At 31.0% G+C, this 24,072-nt stretch overlaps 4 protein-coding genes across 4 annotated transcripts; all 4 read right to left on the reverse strand.

Annotated features, from left to right (window-relative positions):
* Nucleotides 1-247: 247 nt before the first annotated feature.
* On the reverse strand, nucleotides 248-2,113 carry LOC145625283 (pathogenesis-related protein 1A1-like). The gene is made up of 2 exons (XM_081678342.1): nucleotides 1,673-2,113; nucleotides 248-352 (listed from the first exon to the last, which is right to left on the reverse strand). The coding sequence occupies exons 1-2, from the start codon at nucleotides 2,111-2,113 to the stop codon at nucleotides 248-250; spliced, it is 546 nt and encodes a 181-aa protein (XP_081534468.1).
* Nucleotides 2,114-4,563: 2,450 nt separating this feature from the next.
* Nucleotides 4,564-5,058, reverse strand: LOC145625284 (pathogenesis-related protein 1A1-like). Its single transcript, XM_081678343.1, has one exon. It carries the CDS (start codon nucleotides 5,056-5,058, stop codon nucleotides 4,564-4,566), a length of 495 nt encoding a protein of 164 aa, XP_081534469.1.
* A 3,852-nt stretch (nucleotides 5,059-8,910) lies between these two features.
* LOC145625285 (pathogenesis-related protein 1A1-like) lies at nucleotides 8,911-10,789 on the reverse strand. The gene is made up of 2 exons (XM_081678344.1): nucleotides 10,771-10,789; nucleotides 8,911-9,374 (listed from the first exon to the last, which is right to left on the reverse strand). Exons 1-2 carry the CDS (start codon nucleotides 10,787-10,789, stop codon nucleotides 8,911-8,913), a joined length of 483 nt encoding a protein of 160 aa, XP_081534470.1.
* Nucleotides 10,790-13,294: 2,505 nt separating this feature from the next.
* LOC145625286 (pathogenesis-related leaf protein 6-like) lies at nucleotides 13,295-13,786 on the reverse strand. The gene has a single exon (XM_081678346.1). It carries the CDS (start codon nucleotides 13,784-13,786, stop codon nucleotides 13,295-13,297), a length of 492 nt encoding a protein of 163 aa, XP_081534472.1.
* Between the last annotated feature and the right edge of the window lie 10,286 nt (nucleotides 13,787-24,072).

The following is a 24,072-nucleotide window of genomic DNA, read 5'->3' on the forward strand; positions in this document are numbered from 1 at the left end:
TAAGATTCAGAAATTGAGAGTTTAGAACAATTTCTAGAGAGAGAAAGTAAGAGTTTGTTTTATTAATTGAGGAATATTTCTGAATGAATCAGAATATTACAGCATTGTTGCTTATATATGCAAGAGCTCTAACAGAATTATTACATAACAAAATATCTATACAAAATATCTTGTAACAAACTCTAACAAACTTATAACAGAAAATAGTAGCTTCTAGACTTCTTCCAGCTAGCCATACAACTCATCATCAAGAATTCAAACTTCTGTCCTGCTCCAGCTTATGAGGAAAAGCTGTTGTGTCATCTCGAGCTAGATCAACCTTGTTGTGCTCTGTAAGAACAGAATCTGGAGCCTTGATAGTATGATCACTATCATGATCATCAATATGTACGCAGTACAAATAATTAAATCAACATCTAATAAATTGAGAAATTAATATAGAGTGGAAGCCTTAATTCATATAATCTGTATAAAATATACGGAGTAGGGGAAAAAGGTAATGTTTATAAGAAAATGAAATAGTCTGACGTTCATTTAATTTTTCCAATCGAAATTGCATAATTATTCAATTTAAATATAAAATTTGCTAGAGATATGTATAATTAATTTATCATTTTCAAATTTTTATTTATGTTGAAAAAAAATAATGATGTCATTATTAGTTTTGTCAGGAAATTTTTTATAAGAGGTTGACATGTGGAAAATAATGATATCAGCGGTAATTACTTTAGTTATATTTATTACTTTAGTTATATTTATAGATAGATATAGATATAGATAGATTGACACCCCAAACGTTGTTGTAATACTCACGAATAATAAAAAAGTTGTCTTGTTTAAGCGCTCAAAGGTTGTAATATTAATAGTAATTTTCCCCTTTTTTTAAAAAATAATGTTTACATATTGATATTTGAATATGTTAATAGTTGAATATATGCACTCAAACGTTTCATCTAAATTAAACCTAAGAAATAATTTGACTTGTTTTGTTAGGCTTCTTGTATATGTTTACTTCACCTGATTTGATATGAATTTATGTCTTTCTGATATGATATAATCTCCATATTTGACTAAACTTTGACTTTATTTATGCATTATGTTGTATATCCATTGATAAATAATATCATATGAATTGAATGTCATTTGATTTGTATTAATGTGTATTATTTCCCAAATTAGAAAATTTCATATTTTATTAAAAATGGAATTAAAAAATACAAGTAAATAAATTTGATCATATCATATCTTTCATTTCTGAAAATAAGCTGAAATGAAAGTAGTTTGAATCATTTCCTAAAAAAAAATAGTTTGAAACTTTGAATCATTGATTGTGATGAATTGGACCAATATATTCACTGCAACATGGAACGTAACAATGAAACAAAAGAATTGAACCCAAATTTACAACGAAAAATTAGAATGAAATTGTACAAATAGATAACCGAGACAAATAAACAGAAACAAGATAACTAATTATAAGTTCATTTTATTTATATATATATTACACCTCTTATTATCATCTTTGTTATCAATCAAATTAAAGAACTCATCAAAAGCCCTTTAATTGATTGAACAAAGCAAAAAGTACATGATAATATGATATAGAACTACATAATGATTATTAATAAGGTTTTTCTCCTGGAATGTTTCCCTTAGGATCATAAACACATACAAATAAAGGCCATAAACCACAATTAACACTAGCACACCCGAGACGAACCGATTTACGCCAAACAATTTGTGTATAAGCCGAACAATCTTTACCTTTGGCACAAGAATTTGATGTGTAGTTATAATCGTACTTTTGACCAAACCATGAATTAAACGTTTGACCACTAGTCAAGTAACCATAACCTAAACCAAGGTTTATACCATATGGAATCTTTGAACCCAAGTCTGTTGAACAACTAGGTTTCTTCTTGTTAGCAAAGTCTTTAGCATAGGCTTCAAGCTTTTTGTCCCATGTAAATGGATCCACCCCGACAACGCGACGAGCAGCGTTGTGGCCATCTAGGAAGGTTTTATTGTCATTCAGTAGGATTTGGGATGAACAATGTTTGAATAAGAATGTTATGGTGAAAATAAAGGCAATTGAAAATAGAAGTGACCTCATTTTTTTGGGGGGGAATTTGATTGGAACCAAATGTAATTGCTAGATGAGCATATGAATAATGGATGTATTAATATATATATATATAACATATATATATGTTATAAATTATATATTAATGTATGTTCATTATTATATTTGTAACCTATTTAGCTTTATTATTTCCTTTTATAAACCCCTTTTAACTCCCTTAATTAACCTTATTACATCTCTTTGTAACTCTTTTCATAATGTGGCTTCTTATTGTCATAAGGAAGTTATAGTTCCAATAATGTATATATGTATCATGTATGTAATTGTACAGAAAATGGAAGAGGCAATCAATATTCGTACATCTTTTTTTTTTTTTTTTTTGAGGAAAATATTCGTACATCTTTATCTTTAATTCTTTCTTTTATTCTATTTTGTAACAATATAGGATAAAATCATTTTATAGGCCAAATTAAAATTTGATTGATGTACTTTTTTTAGTATGTTGTCTCACAAGATCTTATATATAAGGAACTAAATAACTAAATAATAAGGTGAATTATCTCAATCAATATTTTCTATGCTAATAGTGATCAGTCATTGGTATTCATACACTGCAGTATTCTTGGTAGGATTGACTAAAACTATTGAGCTGTTTTGACTTCGAAAATAGTAGAAAATAAATAGATTAATGGACAAAATAAAAAAAAATCTTAGTTTGCCACAATTGAGATTTATTTGATTGAATTTGATTTAATAATTTTGTACTCTATCAGAAAAAATTGTACAAATTATTATTATTATTATTATTATTATTATTATTGAATTACGAGTAATTTTAGTTTTTAGATATAATAAAGGTAAGGAATACAGAGTCGGGAGAGTATGAAAATGCCCACATGCAGTGTACTATAAAATTTCTACCAGACATATGTACAAAATGTACAAATACTTTGAATAAGTGTCATGGATCAACTTATCAAATAATAACCTAACTCAACCATATTAACTACTAGCAAGAGTAAGAAAGGGTTGAACCCATGAGAAGTGTTGAATAAACCACTAAATGCTATTGTTAAAACGAGTAATTGTTAAACAATAAAGTTCACGATCAAAATAAATTAATGTTATAATGCACATTATAGTTTGTACTATCCCAAAACTTCGTAGTTTGTAATTAATATTCAAAGAGTATATTTTGCTTATTTGATGAGTAAATAAACAATAATATTCAAAACAAATAAATAATATTCTTAGGAACATACACTGGCCTGGCCACACCCGATGTATATAAGAATCTCTAGCTTTTAGGAGCATTTGTAAAATATTTTTTATTTTACAAAATATAATTTGTATAAATGATATTAGAGGTCCAAAGGCTGATAGATACTAGTGCAAGAATTACATGGCCAAGTTAAAGAGGTGATTTGCTTAATTTCATCATCTTTTGGAATTCCCTTATATCTCAATTTGACTAGCTAATACTCCTTATATGATTTTTATTATATTTTGAGCCATTTGAGCTTGATTATAATTGTTATTGGTGTTATTAAAGTATGATTAGCTCGATTATCAATTGCTTAATTCGATATCTAAGTCGAGCTCCTGTAGCATAGCAAGCCATTATCACTACCAAATTATAGCTAGGTATGTTGTAGAGTTATTCTTTGGAGCTTTGTCTGTTATCTCAAAGAACTGTGTATTCGCACAAGGCACTAATAGAGACGAAGCTAAACCAAATGACTTGCCGAAAGCTATCCATTATTATACTACCTCCGTTAAATATTATGTGCAACTTTGAAATATTTTATATCTCACAAATAATACCCCAAAATTGCACATAACAATTAATAACAATTAACGGAGGTAACACTATTATAGTCAAGACTTAAGAGGCTCATATGCTACAATAATGTACCAGATCAAATATAAAGGGCCATGGAGTAATTATTGATACACACCTTTTTTTGCTTAGTTGTAACGTCAATAATTACACCTTTTTTTTGTTTAAAAGATATACAAATACAATTAGTCTATCTTAATTGATACCTCCGTTTTTTATTATGTGCAACAAAGTGATAGAGAATAAAACATATTAATGGACCTCAACCATAAGCTTAAGTTTTTAGTTGATGTGGTTCTTTTAACATCATATCAAAGAATGTTTTTCTTTTTTGGATAAAAAGAAGTTTAATAAATTGTGTCCGATTTGTCGAGTTGATCCTATTATTTGTGAAAAAAGCTTAAATGAATATAGTTTGAATGAGATGAATTGGATCAACAGGGTTGATTGAGTTATGGAACAAAACATTTTTGAAACCAAATATAGTCAAAGTAGATGAAAGGTTGAGATTTAATCTAATATAATAATATAATGGCCACAATTTTATTGTAGCCATTTGAAAACTGTCCTTATTTAATTTAACAAAGCAAGATAGTACATGAGTACATACTAATATGATATAGAACTACATAATGACTTATTAATAAGGTTTTTCACCAGGGATGTTTCCCTTAGGATCATAAACACATACAAATAAAGGCCATCCAATGCCACAAGCAACACTACCACAACCAAGACGAACCGATTTACGCCAAACAACTTGTGTATAAGCCGAACAATCTTTACCTTTGGCACAAGAATTTGATGTGTAGTTATAATCGGACTTTTGACTAACCCATCTATCAATCGTTTGAAAACTACTCAAGGAACCATAACCTAAACCTAGGTTTATACCATATGGAATCTTTGAACTCAAGTCTGTTGAACAACTTGATTTCCTCTTGTTAGCAAAGTCTTGTGCATAGGCTTCAAGCTTTTTGTCCCATGTATATGGATCAACCCCGACTTCGCGACGAGCAGCGTTATGGCCATCTAGGAAGGTTTTATTGTCTCCGGGTTGGATTTGGGATGAACAATGTTTGAATAAGAATGTTATGGTGAAAAGAAAGGCAATTGAAAATAGGAGTGACTTCATTTTTTGGGGGATGAATTTGATTGGAACCAAAATGCAATGTAATTGCTAGAGGAGCATATGAATAATGTATGTGTTAATTACATTATTTATAGGATAAAATCATTTAATAGGCTAAAATTTGATGCAATATTTTTGGTATGTTATCTCATATGATCTTCTATATAAGGAAATAAATTACTTATGATAAAAAAAAATTATCTCAATCAATAATTTATATACTAATAGTGATCTGTCATTGGTATTCATATATATATTGTACTCCGTAGTATTTTATAACTAATAAATTGGTCCCAAAGAATGAAAATTCAAGAATTTTTTAAATTCCGTTAGATTTAATAGTTATTTTAACATGTAGCAAAAAACCAATTTTAAATTTTTACTTGGTAGTATAATAAAACTTTTAGAAGTTTTGGTAGTAAAAAACAATTTCGTATTTTTTTGTGGTGGTAAAAGTCAAACTGTTACTTATTAATTTTGATCTTTATTGGCAAAGTTGTACATTTTTTTAAGCACTTAAGTATTGTATAACCCAAGCATTGATTAGGTTGCTATTTTGAGACATGACATTCGTTTAAAGAAAAAAAAACAGAGGATTTAAAGAATATAATTCACTATTGTCTTGAAATTGTTGAGGTTATTCTTTGATCTTTAATTATTTTTCCAGGCTATGCTTTTTGAAAGATATACTTTGTATTTTTTAAGTGTATATGAAAATCCTAAATTACTATTGGCTGAGATACTAAAAAAATGTGATCTTATATTCTTGAGGTTTAGTGTTTGAAACATGAAAATTTAATAGGGTATACTTTTAAAAGAGAAAATTATTAATCAAATAATTGGTATATTAATTATACTGATTTACGTGTAATTTTGTCATACATTCCTAATTACTGTAGTTTTTTTTAAGCATCGCCTGCAGCTGGCAACTCCGGTTGTCATTTTAAATCATACAATTGAAAGAAAAGACGAATGTGTTCGTTCAAGTTAGGGAAATTCTCATTGGTAGCCATCAACTTTTGCTTATTTCCATTGGTAGCCACTTTGTATATGAATAATCTTTGGTAGCCCTCAACTTTTAAAATATTACTTCTGTAACCTTATTTAGTTAAAAATGTTAAAATAAACATTAACTTTGAATTAGAGTTATTTTAATTGTTAATTAATCTTTTAAAATTAATAATTAAAAAAATTCTTTCTTCTTTCCCCCTCCTCCACCGAGTCCATCTCCTTAGGCATTTTGTTCCTCTCTCTCCTCTATTTGCTTCTCTAACTTCTCTCTCTTAGAATTCTCCCCCAAATTGTTTAATGAAAGGTAGATCTAAGCCTCTGAAGCTTACTCTGACTCTTTGAGTTCTCCATCGAAGTGACTTTTGAGCTTTCTCTTTTTCATTGAAATAGTTTGTGAGGTAAGATGGTTTTTGTAATCATCGAAAATCAATTTCCCAAAAGCGCAATCCACGTTGTCCATGGTGGCCTGGTTCGATTGTAGTGAGGGCATGGTGGTGTCGTGGTGATATTTGATTCGATTGTTGGGTGGGGATTGATGGGGCTATAATTGGAGCTTGCGGCGCTTCTTGGTAGTGCGGCGGTGTGGTGTTGTTGGTTGCGAGTTGGTGTGATGGTGGTTGGTTGTTCGGCAGCTACTATGTGACGGTTGTGGGGAGTTGCCCGGTTGTTGGCTGGTGTTGCGGGTTTGGTGCGTGAGGGAGCAGGGGAGACAGTTGTAGTAGTAGTGTGGAGGGACGCCTGGGGTGTCGGGAATTGGGCGCCGGTGGGAAAGGATTGGCCGGCGCCGGCAGCGGAGGGGGAGAGGGGAGGGGGTGGCAGGGCTGGTTGGGGAGGGTTTTTTTTTTTAATTAATCAAATATAATATAACTAACCTTAGTTAAATATGTTTTAAATTTTATAAAACTAACTTCCGTTAAATTTAACAGCCAGTTAACGGTTTTTAACCATATAAGGTTACAGAAGTAACATTTTAAAAGTTGAAGGCTACCAAAAATAATTCATATAAAAAGTGGCTACCAATGAAAATAAGTAAAAGTTTAAGGCTACCAATGAGAATTTCCCTTCAATTTATTACATTTTCCATCATCTTTGTTATGAATCAAATTAAATTACTCAAAAGTATTTGATTTGATTGAACAAAGTAAAATAGTATGTAGATGACATCGTCCTTGTTCTTTTGAGTTGTTCTGCTCTGTTGAGTCCTGTTGTGCTTTGTTGAAATTTACTCTGTTCTAATTTGCTAAAATTTACTTTGCTCTGCAGTGTTGGAAAGCTCTGCTGTGCAGAAATTGGTTTACTGAAATTGATCTGCTCTAATTTGCTGACCCCTACTCTGCTTTGCGCAAAAGCTCAAAAGAACATAGTACCCTGTTAATAGTGGCTGATTAGTAAGGTTTTTTCCCTGGGATGTTTCCTTCAGGATCATAAACACATACAGATAAAGGCCATAAACCACAAGCAACACTACCACACCCAAGGCGAACCGATTTATTACCCCAAACAATTTGAGTATATGCGAACAATCTTTACCTTTGGTACAAGAATTTGAAATATAGTTATAATCGTATGTTTGATTAATCCATCAAATCAAGTTATTTATCCAGTATTAATGCTACTATGGTAAAGATCTCCAAAATTAATTCTCCTTTATCCAGTAGTTCCTCCATCTTTTGGATAATTCAAGTGCTTTTTTTTTAAAAAAAAAAAAGTGGGATCTTGAAAACTTCTTAATTTTCAAAATATCAAAATAATTTAAGGAAAACATGTTATATATAGCTTTAAGGGCTATGTATAAGAAATTAAAGAGAAAAATACTAGTGAAATATATTCATTAATTACACTAATTTACGTGTGATTTTATCATCCATTTCTAAAGCATTTAATGCTTATTTGTAGCCATAATGGCTACATTTAGCATGACACATAATTTAATGTTTACATATTGATAATTGAAAAAAAAAATAAAAAAAAATAATTCTGTATTAATTTAATATTTTGATTTTAACTTTACACGGTTTTTAAGATGTACCTTTGACCGTCAGCATTTTTAATTATATATTGGTAATTTTGAACATTGGCTATGTTCAGAAGTTTTTAGATTTGACTCATTTGACAATTCATCATGATATATGTCAAATGAAATTTGACAAATAACAATAACAAATGTAAAATAACAATTGTATATTTGTATTAAATTATTAATGTGTAATTTTCAAATATGATATTTATGTCTTTTTAGCCACAGATTAAAGTATATTTAAATTAAAATAAATAAACACAAATATATAAATTAAATGTTATACTTGATTTAATCTGAACTAAGCTAACTGTGATGAGTTGGACTAGTAAGGATAAGTGCAACATGAATTGGAACAAATTTATTTTGAACCCAAATATTTGCAATGAAAATTATAAAAAAAGACAATTATAGTATTACATTCCTCATCAACTTTGTTATTAATGGAAGAAAAAAAATAATGAGTTCTTCTTAAGTTAGTTTTATTTAGTACATGGCAGATCTTGGCCAAAAATATTAAAGGGCCGAGATTTAAATCTTCTATCTTTTGCCCGCTCAAAACTAATCACTATATTCTAATATATTAGAAGTAAAATAAAGTTATTTAAGTTCATTAACTAATAAATTACAATAATTTACTGGGAATCGAGCCCCAAATGACCCCGGTAGAAGGTCCCTTTTGCGTACATTCCTCATAATATAATCTTTGTTACTAATAAGAAATAACTCAAAAGTATTTGATTTGATGAAGAACTAATATAATCTTTGTTACTAATAAGAAATAACTCAAAAGTATTTGATTTGATGAAGAACTATGTATTGGTTAATTAATAAGGTTTTTGGCCAGGAATGTTTCCTGCAGGATCATACACACATACATATAAAGGCCATCCAGCGCCACAAGCAACACTACCACATCCGAGGCGAATCGATTTACGCCAAACAACTTGTGTATAAGCCGAACAATCTTTACCTTTGGCACAAGAATTTGATGTGTAGTTATAATCGGACTTTTGATTAGCCCATCCATCCATTGCTTGCCAACTACTCAAGGCTTCGTAGCCCGACGCAAGGTTTAACCCATAAGGACCCTTTGAACCTTTGTCCGTGTTACAATCAGATTTCGCCTTGTTAGCATAGTCTTGGGCATAGGCTTCAAGCCTTTTGTCCCATGTATATGGATCTACCCCGACTTCGCGGCGAGCAGCGTTGTGGCCATTTAGGAAGGTTTTGTTGTCATCATCTTGGTTTTGGCATGAATAAGATTTGAGTAAGAATGTTATGGTATAGACTATAGAGTAAGGCAATTGAAAATAGGAGTGACCTCATTTTTTTTGTTGGTTGGGATTTGATTGTGTAAACAATTTCAATGCCAAAGAAATATGTATGGTTTGAAGAGCATGTTAGATATTTTGATCAAAAAGGATATTAATTACTGTAATTTGTTTTAATACTCCCTCCGTCTTTTTATTAGAGTCTCATTTCTAACATTTATTACTCACGTAATAAAGAAAAATGGGACTCTAATAAAAGGATGGAGAGAGTATTATTATTTTTACATTCCAATTTAAAATATTTCGATTACTAAAATAATTATGCGTTTTACTCTACTTTTTAATTTGGTTTTAATGATGTTTAGTAAATAGTCGTTTGATCACTTTTTTTTAATAGCAAAAATATTTCATTAATTAAAAGTCATACGACATCTACAATAGAGATTCGACGTTAACAAATACATAAGATATTGAATTTTCCTTCATAAAAACTACGATCGTCGAGTAGATCTTGCACTGCGGAACATCTCCCGCTTATATCGCTGAAAATTACAGCCTTGTTGGAGAGACAATCTAACGATCCTTTATAGCCGTGAGGATGTTTTCCTTCTGATTTATCTATTCGTATTCGAAAACTTGATAACTTTTTCACCAACAAAATAATTTCTCGACAATCCATTAGATCTGCTACCATGGATTCAAAACTAAGAAATTTCTCCCTCGAAAAGAGGAGACAAACCTTGTCTTTCGAAGGAGGTCGAAAAACCCTTGTCTTTCAAAGGAGATCGGAAACCCTTTCTTTCGAGGGAGAAAAGTTCCTCCCAAAAGGAGGAAACATTATTATAAACCTAAAAAAAACAATAAAGAAACAAGGATTGGGGCTTTCCACCGATTAAAATCGATGGAAGTCCCTTCAAAATTCAACAATGGAGGCTAGGGTTTTGGAGAGAGAAAGGAGGAGAGAGAGGTGAGTAGCAGGGGCGGACCCATGAAGGAACAAAGGGGGACCATTGTCCCCCCACTTTCGGGAAAAAAAACAGAGGAAAAAAAATTTAGGAAAAAAAATAAAACTGGAAAAATAGTTGTATAAAGTTGAGTGTAAAAATAAACAAGAAGTTTGCCTTAGCTAAGTTGGTTGTGGGCTAAAAATAATATGTTAAGGGGCCCAATTTCAGGTTTACCTAGATCAGGGTTCAAATCCCCCTTATAACATCATTCTTTTTTTTTTTAAAGTGTTTTATTTTAAGTTATTTTGACTTTTACTACCCGCAAAAAACGAAAAATTTGGTATTACCACTTCTATAAAAAAAAGTTTAATTTTACGACCACATAAAAAAAAAAAAAAAAAATTGGCTTTTACCACCAATCACCTCTAACTAACGGATTTCGTCCATAAATCCGTTAGGGGCGTACCATGTCCACGTGTCACCATATTATTGGGTTTTGTTTTTTTATTTGTTAATTTATTTATTTTATTACCCAATAATATGGTGACACGTGGACATGATAGGCCCCACTAACGAATTTATGGACAGAATCCGTTAGTTGGCGGTGATTGGTGGTAAAAGTCAATTTTCATTTTTTTTATGTGGTGATAAAATAAAACTTTTTTTTATGGAGGTGGTAAAAACAATTAAGTTGTTTTTTAGAGGTGGTAAAAATAAAAAATTTCTTTATTTTAACCAAACCACTCTACTACTCCCTTATTCCTATTTCCCAACCACGAGGCACGAACCACCACCCACGCGACCACGAGTCACGGACTGTAGCGAGCATCTTCGGCAAATGTTTGCTAAGAAATTAACATCACAAGATAATATGGCATTCGAATCCCCCTTGTAACATCACTCCTTTTTTTGGGGGGGTGTTTTATTTCAACCATACCACTCGACTACTCCCTTATTCCTATTTTCCAATCAAACCCAAATTACTTGTGTTGTGTACCCGTTTTTTTTTAAAATAGGTTGATGTTAGTTGAATTATCGAAATTGTCCCCCATTGTCAAATTTCTAGGTCCGCCACTGGTGAGTAGGTCTATAGTCACTTATGTTTGGAATACTATGCATGCATTAACTAACAAATAGAAATGAATGTTGACCTTGATTTGAAACCGTTTTCGTAAAAGGATTTTAAAGATGAACGCTTAATGACAATATATTTTATTGAAGGGTTATTGATTGCCTGAAGTTAAAAGGGTGTTTTTGCTGATTTATTTTTGTAATGACTATCTTCTTTTTTTTTTTTTTTTTTTTTTTGGGTGTGTTTAAAGAGCCACAAGGGCGGGGGTGAGAATCGATCCCAGGATTTCCTAAAATCGGGACGAAAGCTTTAACCACTTGAGCTATCCTTCACTCTCTAATGACTATCTTTATTGATGGCGTATAAAATGTATTTTGAGCATTAGGTTTTTGAACTTCTACTCCTCAATATGCAAATTGCATAGGTAGCGGATTGTATAGGTTGGGGCTTTATCCTTGAGACGATGCGTTCAACATTTTATTCTTTTATAGGATAAAAAAAATCTATAGTCCAAAATTCAGAGCTTAGCAATTTGATGGATTGATATTTGTTGTACTTGTTTGGAAACTCCATTACACATAATCTTCTATATTAATTAGACATAAATAATCCACGATAATAGGATCTAACTTCGCATGATAAAAAAAATTAAAAAAAATTAAAAAATAATAATAATAATAATAATAATAATAATAATAATAATAATAAACTAACTAATAAACAACCTGATAAAACCCAGATTTTATGAAAACTACCAATTAAATAAAATGTTGTAAGAAATTACCTAATAAAAACTAAAATATTATAAAGGATTTTTTTTGTAAATTACCACCCCAAAATGTACCATGTATTGAAATAACCACCCACTTTTTTTGAAATTAAAAATAATCACCCATATTTTACAAAAAATGTAAGTTTTACCACCCGACCTATACTCCGAACAGTTTTTCGAGCATGGGCTCCACATAACGGCTCTTTTTATTTTTATAAAAGTTGTTTCTCGATTTATTTCCTCCCTTGTTTCACAAACTACTCCCAAAGTTAAAATTCTTCATTTTTTCCACAAATTCTACCAATTTTTACTCCAACTTTTGCAAATTGACAAGTGAATCCTTCGAAAAACGCACTTAAATTTTTGTACACCAGTTTGTACAACAAGGTAATTGAAGATCGCAGTTAATTTTAATTTTAATTTTTTTTAGTTATTTTGCAATGTTTAATGAAGTAGAATTCTAGTTATACGATATTTTTTGTTTGGAATGTGTTTTATTAGGAATTTAATGATGTAATCGTTGTTTGTATCATTCGATTTAACTTGAATTGAAAATTAGGGTTCTTCATAATGAAATTGTGGGGCACATGATCGGAAAACTGGTCGGAGTATAGGTATGGGTGGTAAAACCTACAATTTTGTAAAATATGGGTGGTTATTTTTAATTTTAACAAAAATGATTGGTTATTTCAACACATGTTAAATTTTAGGGTGGTAATTTACAAAAAAAAATCCTATTATAAAATACTAATTCTATTTCCGATGTAGACCTAATTTTCCGACATTGACTAACCTCCATTAGGAGTAAAATTTAAAAAAAAAATCCTCAAGCATAACCGGTTCTCTTCCATGATTGAAATCAAACATGGCAATTGAATGAAGTAAGACAATCCCATCTAACATGCATGGGAAATAGAACTAATTACAATCAAACCAGCAAATAATTATTCTTATATAATCCTCTATGATAATCCCCCAACTTATAAATTCGTCCTTGTGGCTCTCCAAACACCAAAAAAAACTAACAGGATTATTAGTTTTGTTACAACTCGATCAAAACATATTATCTTCAATCAAAAAATCAACCTATTTGAATTGATTTAACAAAGGAAGAGAGTAATTGCATAAAAATACATAGGATTTCAACTAATAAGGGCGTTGGCCTTCAATATTTCCCGGAGGATCATAAGCACAAGCATAGTAAGGCCATCCAGCACCACAAGAAACATTACCACAACCAACACGAACCGAGTTACGCCAAACCAATTGAGTATAATGAGAGCATTCTTTACCTTTGACACATGAATTTGAAGCGTAGTTATAGTTGTTCTTTTCACTAACCCAATCACCTATGACCGCCCAACCAATGCTAGCCTCATAACCCGACGCGATGTTCATCCCATATGGACTCTTTACACCATCTTTGACAATGCAATCAGATTTCACCTTGTCAATATAGTCTTGAACATAGGCTTCAATCTTATTGTCCCATGAAATTGGTGCTACCCCTACTTGGGCGCGAGCATTGTTATGGCCCTCAAGGATGAATTTTTTATCACTTTCGTCAATGCATAAATTACTTTTGAATAAAAATATCGCGGTATATAGTAATGAAATTGAAAGTTGGAGTAACCTCATATTTTTTTGTTGTGATTTGATTTGAATTGTTTGCTAGAGGAATGATATAGTATGTGTTGCAATATATATAGACTAAATTTATCCATCCATTTTGCTTGGCTAAACTAATGTAAATGCATGCATTATTTGTGGTTGATTCTTCTTATTCACAAATCACAATACAATTGATGATTATATTTCGCATGACCAATAATCCAATATTTGATTACAAGTATAGAGTTCTAAAATTAGGTTGGGTAAACTAAATGTAAATGCATGGATTATTTGTGGAAAAATTTTATCAATTATCGATCACTAATTAGATCATTATATACTTTTGGAGTTAAAGGTATGCTATGTTCAACTATCAATTATTTACGGCCACAATTAGCGCTACATGAAATTGTTGTTCATTAAATTCTTACATACACCCAAGTGTAAGGTGAATTTAGAGGAAGTTTTTGCTCATTTGATGGTTATATTTTATATTACCTCCGTTTCATATTATTTGCAATGATTTGACGTATAGTAGAGAAAAAAAAATGTCTAATCATTGCAAATAATATGAGTGAAAAAAATGTCTAATCGTTGCAAATAATATAAAATGAAAGTCGTATAAACAATAATCAACAGAATTATGTTTTTTATGTGCTCAAAATTTGGAAGTGAACATGGGTGAAACGGATTTTATAGCCCAGTCAGACTAGCCCATAAAAGAGAAAGCCCATTTTTTCTATGAGCCCAGTAGGCTAGCTTGTTTAACCCAGACTGCTGCTACACAACTAGGATGATGAGTCCAACTTACACCCAATTTAATTTTTCACCCAAGTAAAACAAAAGTACCAGCCACAAACTCATTTCTCACATATTTGTTGTTTAACTGACCAATCCAAAAATATAACCCACCATTTTTACAATTCAAAAACAGGCATGTTGGATCCAAAATTGATTAAAGTCTAATATATTGATTTTGATTTTGAATCTTGCTTCATCACTTTAGTTTTAGGGGTGTCCATAATTCAGATTAAAACTGAAATCCAACTCAATCCAAACCGAATTAGCAAGTCGGATCGAATTGAAATTTTAATCGGACCTGATCGGATTGAAATTCTTTGAAAATTCGGACTTTTGGATTGGATCGGATTGACCCTAATTGGATCCAATCCAAACCGAAATCCGAATTGTAAAAATAAGCTTTTACTTCGTATAAATACGTATTTCTTTATTTTTGAAAGTTTAGCTCAAATACTTATTACTACATAAAATAAATTTGGGATACTTTGTACAGTATTAATTAATTAATGACTTGATGTTGAACTATATTATTTATTTTAATTTTCACCAAAAAAAAATATTATTTATTTTAATCATGATTTTGAACACTTCTATTTATATTAAAACTTTATTTTATAATCGAATTAGGCGCTAAAAAATAATGTACTATAATTCGGATTTTCGGATTGGATTCAAATAACCGAATTTTATTTCAACTTAGATCGAATTGGATTGGGAGATCGAGAAATTCGGATCGGATCAATTGGAAAATTTAAAACTGAATCATATTTCGGATTGGATCGGGTTTGAACGAACACCCCTAATTAGGTTTTTCAAGCAAATTATGTGTGAACTTGGTATTTGAGCTGTGAGTTTGTGAATTTGTCATTATTGTGAGAATTCTATAATAAAGTCTGTGGTCATATAATCTAATTCAATCAAATACCTCAAAAAAAAATAATAATAATAATTATAATAATAATCCTTTGTACTCCGTTTCAACTCCGTGTTCAGCTTACTCAAGGGTTTTTGATGGGGATATTTATCGGGATCATGCAGTGTCTTGTGCTGGGATGGTGGGTATTAAACATCGGCACAACGTTGTTCGTGACACCCTTGTTGATATTTGTTTTCGGTCTGGGATTTCTGCTCGAAAGGAGGATAACTTTGGGTTGTCTGGAGGGAACGACGATGGGGCTCTTCGACCAGCATATGTGTTGCTTTATTCCTGGGATAGAGGCCTTGATGTATGTGTTGACTTGACGGGGTCTTCACCTTTGACCCAATCGGGGTTGTCTTACTTCGTTCCTGGTCATGTTGTGTCGGCGGCGTCTCAGCGGAAACGAGACAAGTATGGGGCGCGTTGCAGGGCTATTGGCTATGGTTTTCTTCCTTTCTCATTTTCTTCATTGGGGGAATTAGAGAAGAATGATATTGCGTTGCTGAAGCAGGTTCAAGCGTTCGCTAAAACTCAGGATATTGGTGCTCGTGCAGTTGCTCACATCTTCAGCAGGATCGGGTTTGCAATAGCTAAAGGGGTGGAGGCCCAGATTGTATCTCGCGTCGGCTTCCCACCAATTTCTTGTAAATTGATTGACTTTATAGGTTTTTTGAAATTTTATTATTGTAATAATAATAATAATAATAATAATAATAATAATAATAATTAGACCAATGAAATAAAATTCAAAATGAAAAGAAAAGGAGGAATGGATTGTAAAATTATAACTTTATAAGTAAGTATTTTGGTTGGTGGTATTTGGTACATCGTCAGTGGTGCTTTACATACCTTTGTTAAAATTCTTGTTCCACCTCTGCTTACCTGTTGCGAATTTGCAATCTATCTATCTATCTATCTATATATATATTATACTAAAAGACAAGCGCCTCAATGTGAGACTGACAAATGTCTCTCTATGATTCGCTGCCTTTTTTTTATTTTTTTATATATTATACATTTATGTTTCTATATATTAAAAAAATATTCTTAATATATTATAAAAAAGTATAGCAATATTATTTCTAAAATAGTTTTAGGATTATATTTTAGGAAATTGCCTTTATTAATAGCATAGAGTGATATTTCTTTGCTCATGATGTAATCAGTTATTATAATAGATGGTCGTGAAATTTGGTTAGAACGTTTATTATAATAAAGTTAAGCAATATTATTGCAACATAATGAGCGAAGGAAAGAATTATACAAGTATTTGGGATTACATAATATGAGTATAATGGTCAGAGAATCTATTATAGTAAAGTCTACAAATATAACGACAGCATGATACGTTAAAAATAAAATATTCAAAAAATAAGGTAATAATAAAATAAGATACATTTTTTTTTTTTTTTTTTTTTTTTTGTATTTTCATCTATATAAATAGTAGCCATAGTCATAACATATATGTCTTTATAATTATCATTTTAAGGTCATATTATATATCTATATTATATAAAGATTAATATATTGTTCTTCAACATGACATTTACTATGATATTTGACCTTACCCCTCTTAAAAAAGCATGGCAAGTATATTAAATTAACTTTGATTAAAAATATATATAACTAATGTAATTTTAGATTAATATAGAATCTATGAATTGTTAATATACAAATTATTGAAATTAAATTAACTTAGATTAAAAAAATATATATCTAATGTAACCTTTTCCTAAAAAAAGTCAAACAACATTTTCCTAACAATAATTATGCCAAAAATTTATGCATAGATAATAATTAAAAATTTCGTACAATTTTAAAATATTATTTTTAATTAACATAGATTTGTAATGAAATTTGTATTATAATCTATATAAATAATCGTCATAGTCATAATAGTCTTTATAATTTTCATTTTAAGGTCATATTATATATCTATATTATGTAAAGATTAATATATTGTTCTTTAATATGACATTCACTATGATATTTGACCTTACCCCTCTTAAAAAAATCATGGTGAATAAATTAAATTAACTTTGATTATATATATATATATATATATATATATATATATATATATATAATGTAATTTTAGATTAATATAGAGTCTATGATTGTTAATATACAAATTATTGAAATTAAATTAACTTAGATTAAAAATTATATATCTTATGCAACTTTTTCCTTAAAAAGAGTTAAAACAACATTTCCTAAAAATAATTATGCGAAAAATTTATGCATATATAATAATTAAAGATTTCGTACAGTTTTAAAATATTATTTTTAATTAACATAGATTGGTAATGAAATTTATATGAAGAATATTCTCATTTCTATAACCATTAAATTTTCATATTCCTTACTAATTTAATGCTAATATTCAAAATTTAATAATTACAGTATAAGAATACATATCCATAAAAAAAAAATACTACATACATGATTGGGTACTTGATGAAATTTGTCTTTTATTCTTAAAAATCTTAACAAATATATTTCGTTCGTATAAAAATTAACCAATATCCGTATCTATATATTTGTGTTGTATTCTATCAGTTGTTGATTGGTTGTATGGATATTATGTACTCCGTAATTGTTTTTGACACAATGTTTTGCTTAGGAAAAATGTATATAGTGGTGGGTCAAATATAAGGTAAGTCATTATTGAATCTAAAATTTTAGTAAATACGACGAGTAAATCAAATATTCGATTGTATAGCTGCTGAAAGTGAATAGTATGGTAAGAAAATTTTAGTTTTTATCTACGGGAGGTAGGAAAGATTTACTCATTTAGTCTATATCTCTTATAGTTATGTGGATTATTATTCATTTATTTTTCAAATAAAAAAATAACATTATATACAAAAAAAGGAAATAAAATAAAATAAATCCAAATGACATAATTAATTTGTTAGTGAAAATGAACCCTTTGAATTATGTTAGTTTTTTTTTCTTTTCCTACGGGATTAATAATGCTTTTTTCAAAAATTAATAAATTGATTTATAAATCAGGCATCGCACGGGCACTATGCTAGTTATCAAATATTTCCTTACTAGGTGTCTAGGTTAGAACCCGTGCTCACGATTTATATAAACTTATTTTTAAATTGTACATTTTAAAAATAAATTGCTATTATGCATGAATATAAATAAGAATTACGTATATTTTGTAATTTTAAAAAATTTTATTTTCATCAAAATTTTGATATATTCCGTACTATCTGTTCAACTTTGTCTAATTCATATTTCAATGTAGGAGGTTATTTAATAGTGTGCTATTTAAAATTGTTTCAATTTTCTACGATAAAGTAATAGGTTTTAGTTGTAATGTAGGAGTTTTCAATATTTAAATTTCAAAAATGTTAAATATGGTAGCTCCAAAATAAATAAAAAATGACATCATCATTGCATTTAGGCGGAAATTTTTTTTTTATTGAGAAAGCAATAAGTGGGCAATGGTGACATCAGCAACTTCACAAAGTCTTATATGTGGCTGGCCACACCGTGTGGCCAGCAACTATAGGAGTTACTTCGCTACGGTGTGTGGCCAGCTACTATAGGAGTTACTTCGCTAGTGTAATGGGAGTTACTTGATCAGTGTTAAAAGGGTTACTTCATCATTGTTATAGTGTTACTCGGTCAGTGTTATAGGGGTTACTTGATCGGTATTACAAGGGTTACTTAATCAATGTTATAGAGGTTACTTTAAGTGGTCACACAGTGTGGCCGGCCGCACACAAGACGAGCTGCAGCAGCTTATGTTTTAGTAGAGTAATATTTAATAGATTCGGTTATTCCTTGAAAATAGTAATTTGAAATATCATTATTGTTTAAGATGTGTTTTATTCACCTGATTTTCAAGTATCTAAATTTATCTTATTTTATTTGAACCAGACCTTATAAAAACTTATTTTATCTGTAATTTGTTTTAGGGTAACCTTTATCAAAACTTATTTTTTCTAAAATTAAACTTACTTAAATTGAATTTATCTGAAGTTAACTAAACTTATCTAAACATATTTCACGTTTTAAAATAAGTGAATATAAGATTATAAGGTGAACGGAACATGTCCAACTCGTCCACCAAATAAATTCTACCAATCACATATATTTTAAATTTTTTTTTTTAAAAAAAAAAATTTAAAAAAAGTCTTCCAAACTGCTCCAATGGACAAAGCGTAGGCTCCATCATATGTGGAAAAAATGAAAAAAAAAATCAAGACATAAAGATACTTTAGACCTACGCAATAACTAGTACTGTAGTCGAATGTTTGCTGCGCCAATTAGCAACTCAAATTGCACTAATCGCGGGTATTAGTGGACTATAATTGCTAAAGTAGGGTAATTAAAAAACCCAATTATGGATAAACCCGCCAAATTAATCCTAATTAACATAAAGGTAGTATAATCTTTCAAAAAAAAAACATAAAGGTTGTATAAAATAGTAACCGTAACAGTTAGCCGAGAATCACGGGGTATAAAGTTTAGAGAAGTGTTTGAGATATGCAACATTATTAATGATCAACTGTTGCTAATTATAGTGTTACACCAATAATAGCCTAAAACTCATTCGCGACTTCAGCCTAGAATCAACTCTAATTCAAGGTTTCTCAAACAGTCAGGAATTCAAATCATAATACACCCTAACGAGTGTAAAGTCCTAGCCTTTTAAAGGGTCATGGGAATCTAAGGAAAAGGATCCCCTACGATGGGAACACCTTCCTTACGGCCTGTATGTTCACATTTACTGAACTAAGTTGAGCTCAACTGATTGGAGCTGATCTGAACTGAATTGAACTAAACTGATTTGAGCTGAAATGAACTAAACTTAACTAAACTAAGTTGAAATGAATATTTATGAGAGAAGAAAATCAGGAGCTGAACTGAACCAAACTAATTGGAGCTGAACTGAATTGAACTAAACTGATTGGAGCTGAACTGAACTGAAATAAAGCTGAACTGTACATGCTCTGATTTTTTTATCTTACAAATTGAATCTATAAAACTTTATCCTACGTGGCGCGACACTTGGCGAAAAGTTGGAATGCCAAGTGTTGTTGTCTCGTCGCCTGACTAAAAATTTAGTTTTATTATTAGTTATATGATTAAAGCTTTTTTATTTCAAAAAATATATATATAAAGCTTTTCTTACATTCTAAGAGAAGGCATGTTACCAGTTTGAATTTCATAATATTGATGTTTGTCTATGCTTCTTAGACTCGGTTATCCATATTCGACACATGTACATGTTCAAGTGTCCGACTCAACTGAGGTTCCAATACAAGTACTTCCTTCGTTTTTTATTTATTGCACCACTTGCCTTTTAAGGAAGTTTCACAAATATTGCACCATTTATATTTTAGGAAACAAAATATCTCTGTTCACACTACCAATAACCAATATACCCTTACTTTTTCCGCTTGATTCTTTAGTTCATGTTTACATTACATGGATAGCTTTGTAATTTTACCCATCTCTCTCTTCCCTTTTCCCACTACCAAAAAAAAGTGTACCAACCTCTATGGTGCAATAATAAAATAATGGAAAATTTGTCAAAAATAACACCACCTTTGGGCGGTCTTCCCATAATAGCACCACCTTTTGATTATTCCGAATAACACCACCTTTCACATGTATTTGCCAAAAATGAAACAAAAAACCGGTAACCTGTTTTACAGGTAACCCTGGGACACGTGTTCTAATTTGATTGGTCAATTTATTTATTTTTATTTTTGACTTTGAAAAAAAAAAATTTTAAAATTTTTTTTTTAAAAAAAAAAAAAAAAAAACCCTTCCCCACGACTATCACCGGCATCCACCACCCCCACTAAGACCATCCACCTAAAACAACCCAATCCCCGGCCCCCGTCCTAGTTGCCGACCCCCTTTCCGTCACCCCCTCTCCTTCCCTACCCCTTTTCGGCACCCACCTCCCCTGCTCGACCCCTTTGCACCACCCTCTCCCCTTCCCTACCCCTTTCCGGCCGACCCTTTCCCCTCTTCCCTTTTTCCGATTTCGGCCCCCTCCCTCCTTCCCTTTTCAATTTCGGCTTCCTCTCCCTAATTTCCGTAGGCTAGGGTTAGTTTTGGTGGTGGGTTGTTTAAGGGTGGGGGAATGGGTGGAGCCATGGAGGGGTGTCGTTCAGGGGAGGGGGAAGGCTAGGGAGGTCGATCGACAACGAGGGCGGGGGGAGAGACGCCGGCGAGGGTGGGGGGAGGGGCGTCGACGAGGGTGAGGGTTGGCAGGGAGGCTAGGTGGTTTTTTTTAATTTTAATTTTACTTTAATTACTTAGGTTTTTTTTAAAAAAATAAAAATAATTGACCAATGACATTGTGACACGTGTCATAGGAAACCAATACAACAGGTTACCAACCGGTTTTGTTTTATTTTTGGCAAATACATATGAAAGGTGGTGTTATTCTGGAATAATCAAAAGGTGGTGCTATTATGGGAAGACCGCCCAAAGGTGGTGTTATTTTTGACAAATTTTCCTAAAATAATAGAGGAAGTATTTAAAGTGAAATAAAGAGTAGCCCGGGTAGCACCATAGCATAGATACTTGTAAATTGATCAATACTAATATATTAAAAGGCGTTTCCAATAACATCGATGGCCACGTAGTCCTTTTTGTATTGTGTCACATCACCTTTTCAAAATTTCACGATGCAACATCATCACTCAAACAATATTAATCATTACGACACGTCACACAATAGACCAATATTATTTCGTATAATACGCAACATCACCCAAGCAACCTCTATATAAAAACATAAGGATATGGAGATTTGAAACCTCAACCTCTTATAACAAAAATGGCTATTTAGCTATCCTATTTAAATATCAACTATGTTACTAATATATAAGAAAATTTATATAAGTGTAAACCACAAGGTTCAGTTAAAAAAATATATAAAAATAAGATACTCAAATAATAACTCAATTTTGATTTGACAATGACAATTTCAATTCTAAAAATCCTTTTAAAAAATAATTATATATTTCACGTCTACAACAGTAGCAAACTGGGATAACGCCCGGGTTACTCACTAGTTAATCATCGATTATCGAATTTACATTATAGTGGTAGGGTGTGATTATTTTCCCCTTTTTCTGATTCTTAATTAAGGTTTTCCACGAACCTCATTTCTCTATCTGCTCTTAATATCTTCATTAACGGTTGATTGCTTCACTTGTTTCTTGAATGGTTTATTGTGGAAATTAATTGCAAATTTGTTCCAATATCACTTTCTATTGATTCGCGACCCATAATGATTTGTCTTTTTAATCCAATAATGGCATAGACAAATGAGCAATTAGAGGTTTGCCAAACAAAAATGACCAATCTTGCTAAACCATTTTAAGATGATAATATACGAGTGGCTTAATTATAATTGTCACTTCAAGGTGTAGCCCTTGTTTACAAAATAGTGTAAAAACATGCGCGATGCACGGTTTATATAAAACCTATTTTTAATTTGTACATTTTAATAAAAAAAATCCCTATTGTACATGAATATAAATAAGAATTACGTACATTTTGAAATTTTAAAATTTTCATCAAAATTATGATATAGTATCTGTTCATCGTCGTCTAATTCATAGTTCAATGTAGATGATCATTTATTAGTGTGCTATTTAAAATTATTTCAAATTCCTATGATAAATTAATAGGTTTTAGTTGTAATGTAGAAGCTTCCAATATTTAAATTTCAAAAATGTTAAATATGATTGCTCTACAAAAAAAAAAAATGACATCATCATTGCATTTAGGCGAGAAAATTTTTATTAAGAGAACGACACGTTTAGTTCATCAACTTGGAATGGATTGGTATGAAATTTCATACTAGACATGTATGGATTCTAAAACCCATACAAGTTCAAAGTTGTTTGGTTTTACTGTTGGAATGAATTTTATCTTTCATTAATAGAATTGTAGACACCCATTTGTGTCTCCCCAAAACCAAACCCAGTGATGAGTACCTTTCGCGTCGAATCATAATCGAATGAAGTGAAAGTGTGGAAAGTCTAGTGTTGCGGATAGTTTTAATTTCTTTTCTCCTCTCTCTGTTTTTGAAAACTTATTTTAAGAAAACAGCCAATCCAGTTTGGTTGGTCCATGATATGGGTCTAATATTAGTGTAGTTGGATGGGGCTTAACAAGAGCTTTCCAACGATATATTATAAGCCCAATTCCGATGAAGATTGAGGAAGTTATGGCCAATTTACTGAACTGGGACCGGTTTGAGCCTTATATGCGGCCCAATGATCTAGGGGAGGGCCTAATATGATTTATCATTCCTAATGCAATTAGGAATGGTTTTAGTCTTCTAGATTCTTCTAGAAGGTTCTTTTCATTCCTAATTCAATTAGCATTGATAAATTGACTTTTGTTGACTTTTCAGAGTTTTAATTAAAATCAAAGAGCATTTTTGAGGAAAATACAATTTTATCCTCCTGTACGGCAATTTTTATCTGATTTTAAGAAAACGCGTAATTTTCCAGATCAGCGCCAAACGCCAGCTGTAGCGCCTGGCGCCAGCATTGGCTCCTGGCGCTAACGTTGGCGCCTGGCGCCAACAGCCAGC

This window comes from Chenopodium album, chromosome 3 (assembly GCF_948465745.1).
Source record: "Chenopodium album chromosome 3, dcCheAlbu1.1, whole genome shotgun sequence".
Taxonomy (NCBI): domain Eukaryota; kingdom Viridiplantae; phylum Streptophyta; class Magnoliopsida; order Caryophyllales; family Amaranthaceae; genus Chenopodium; species Chenopodium album.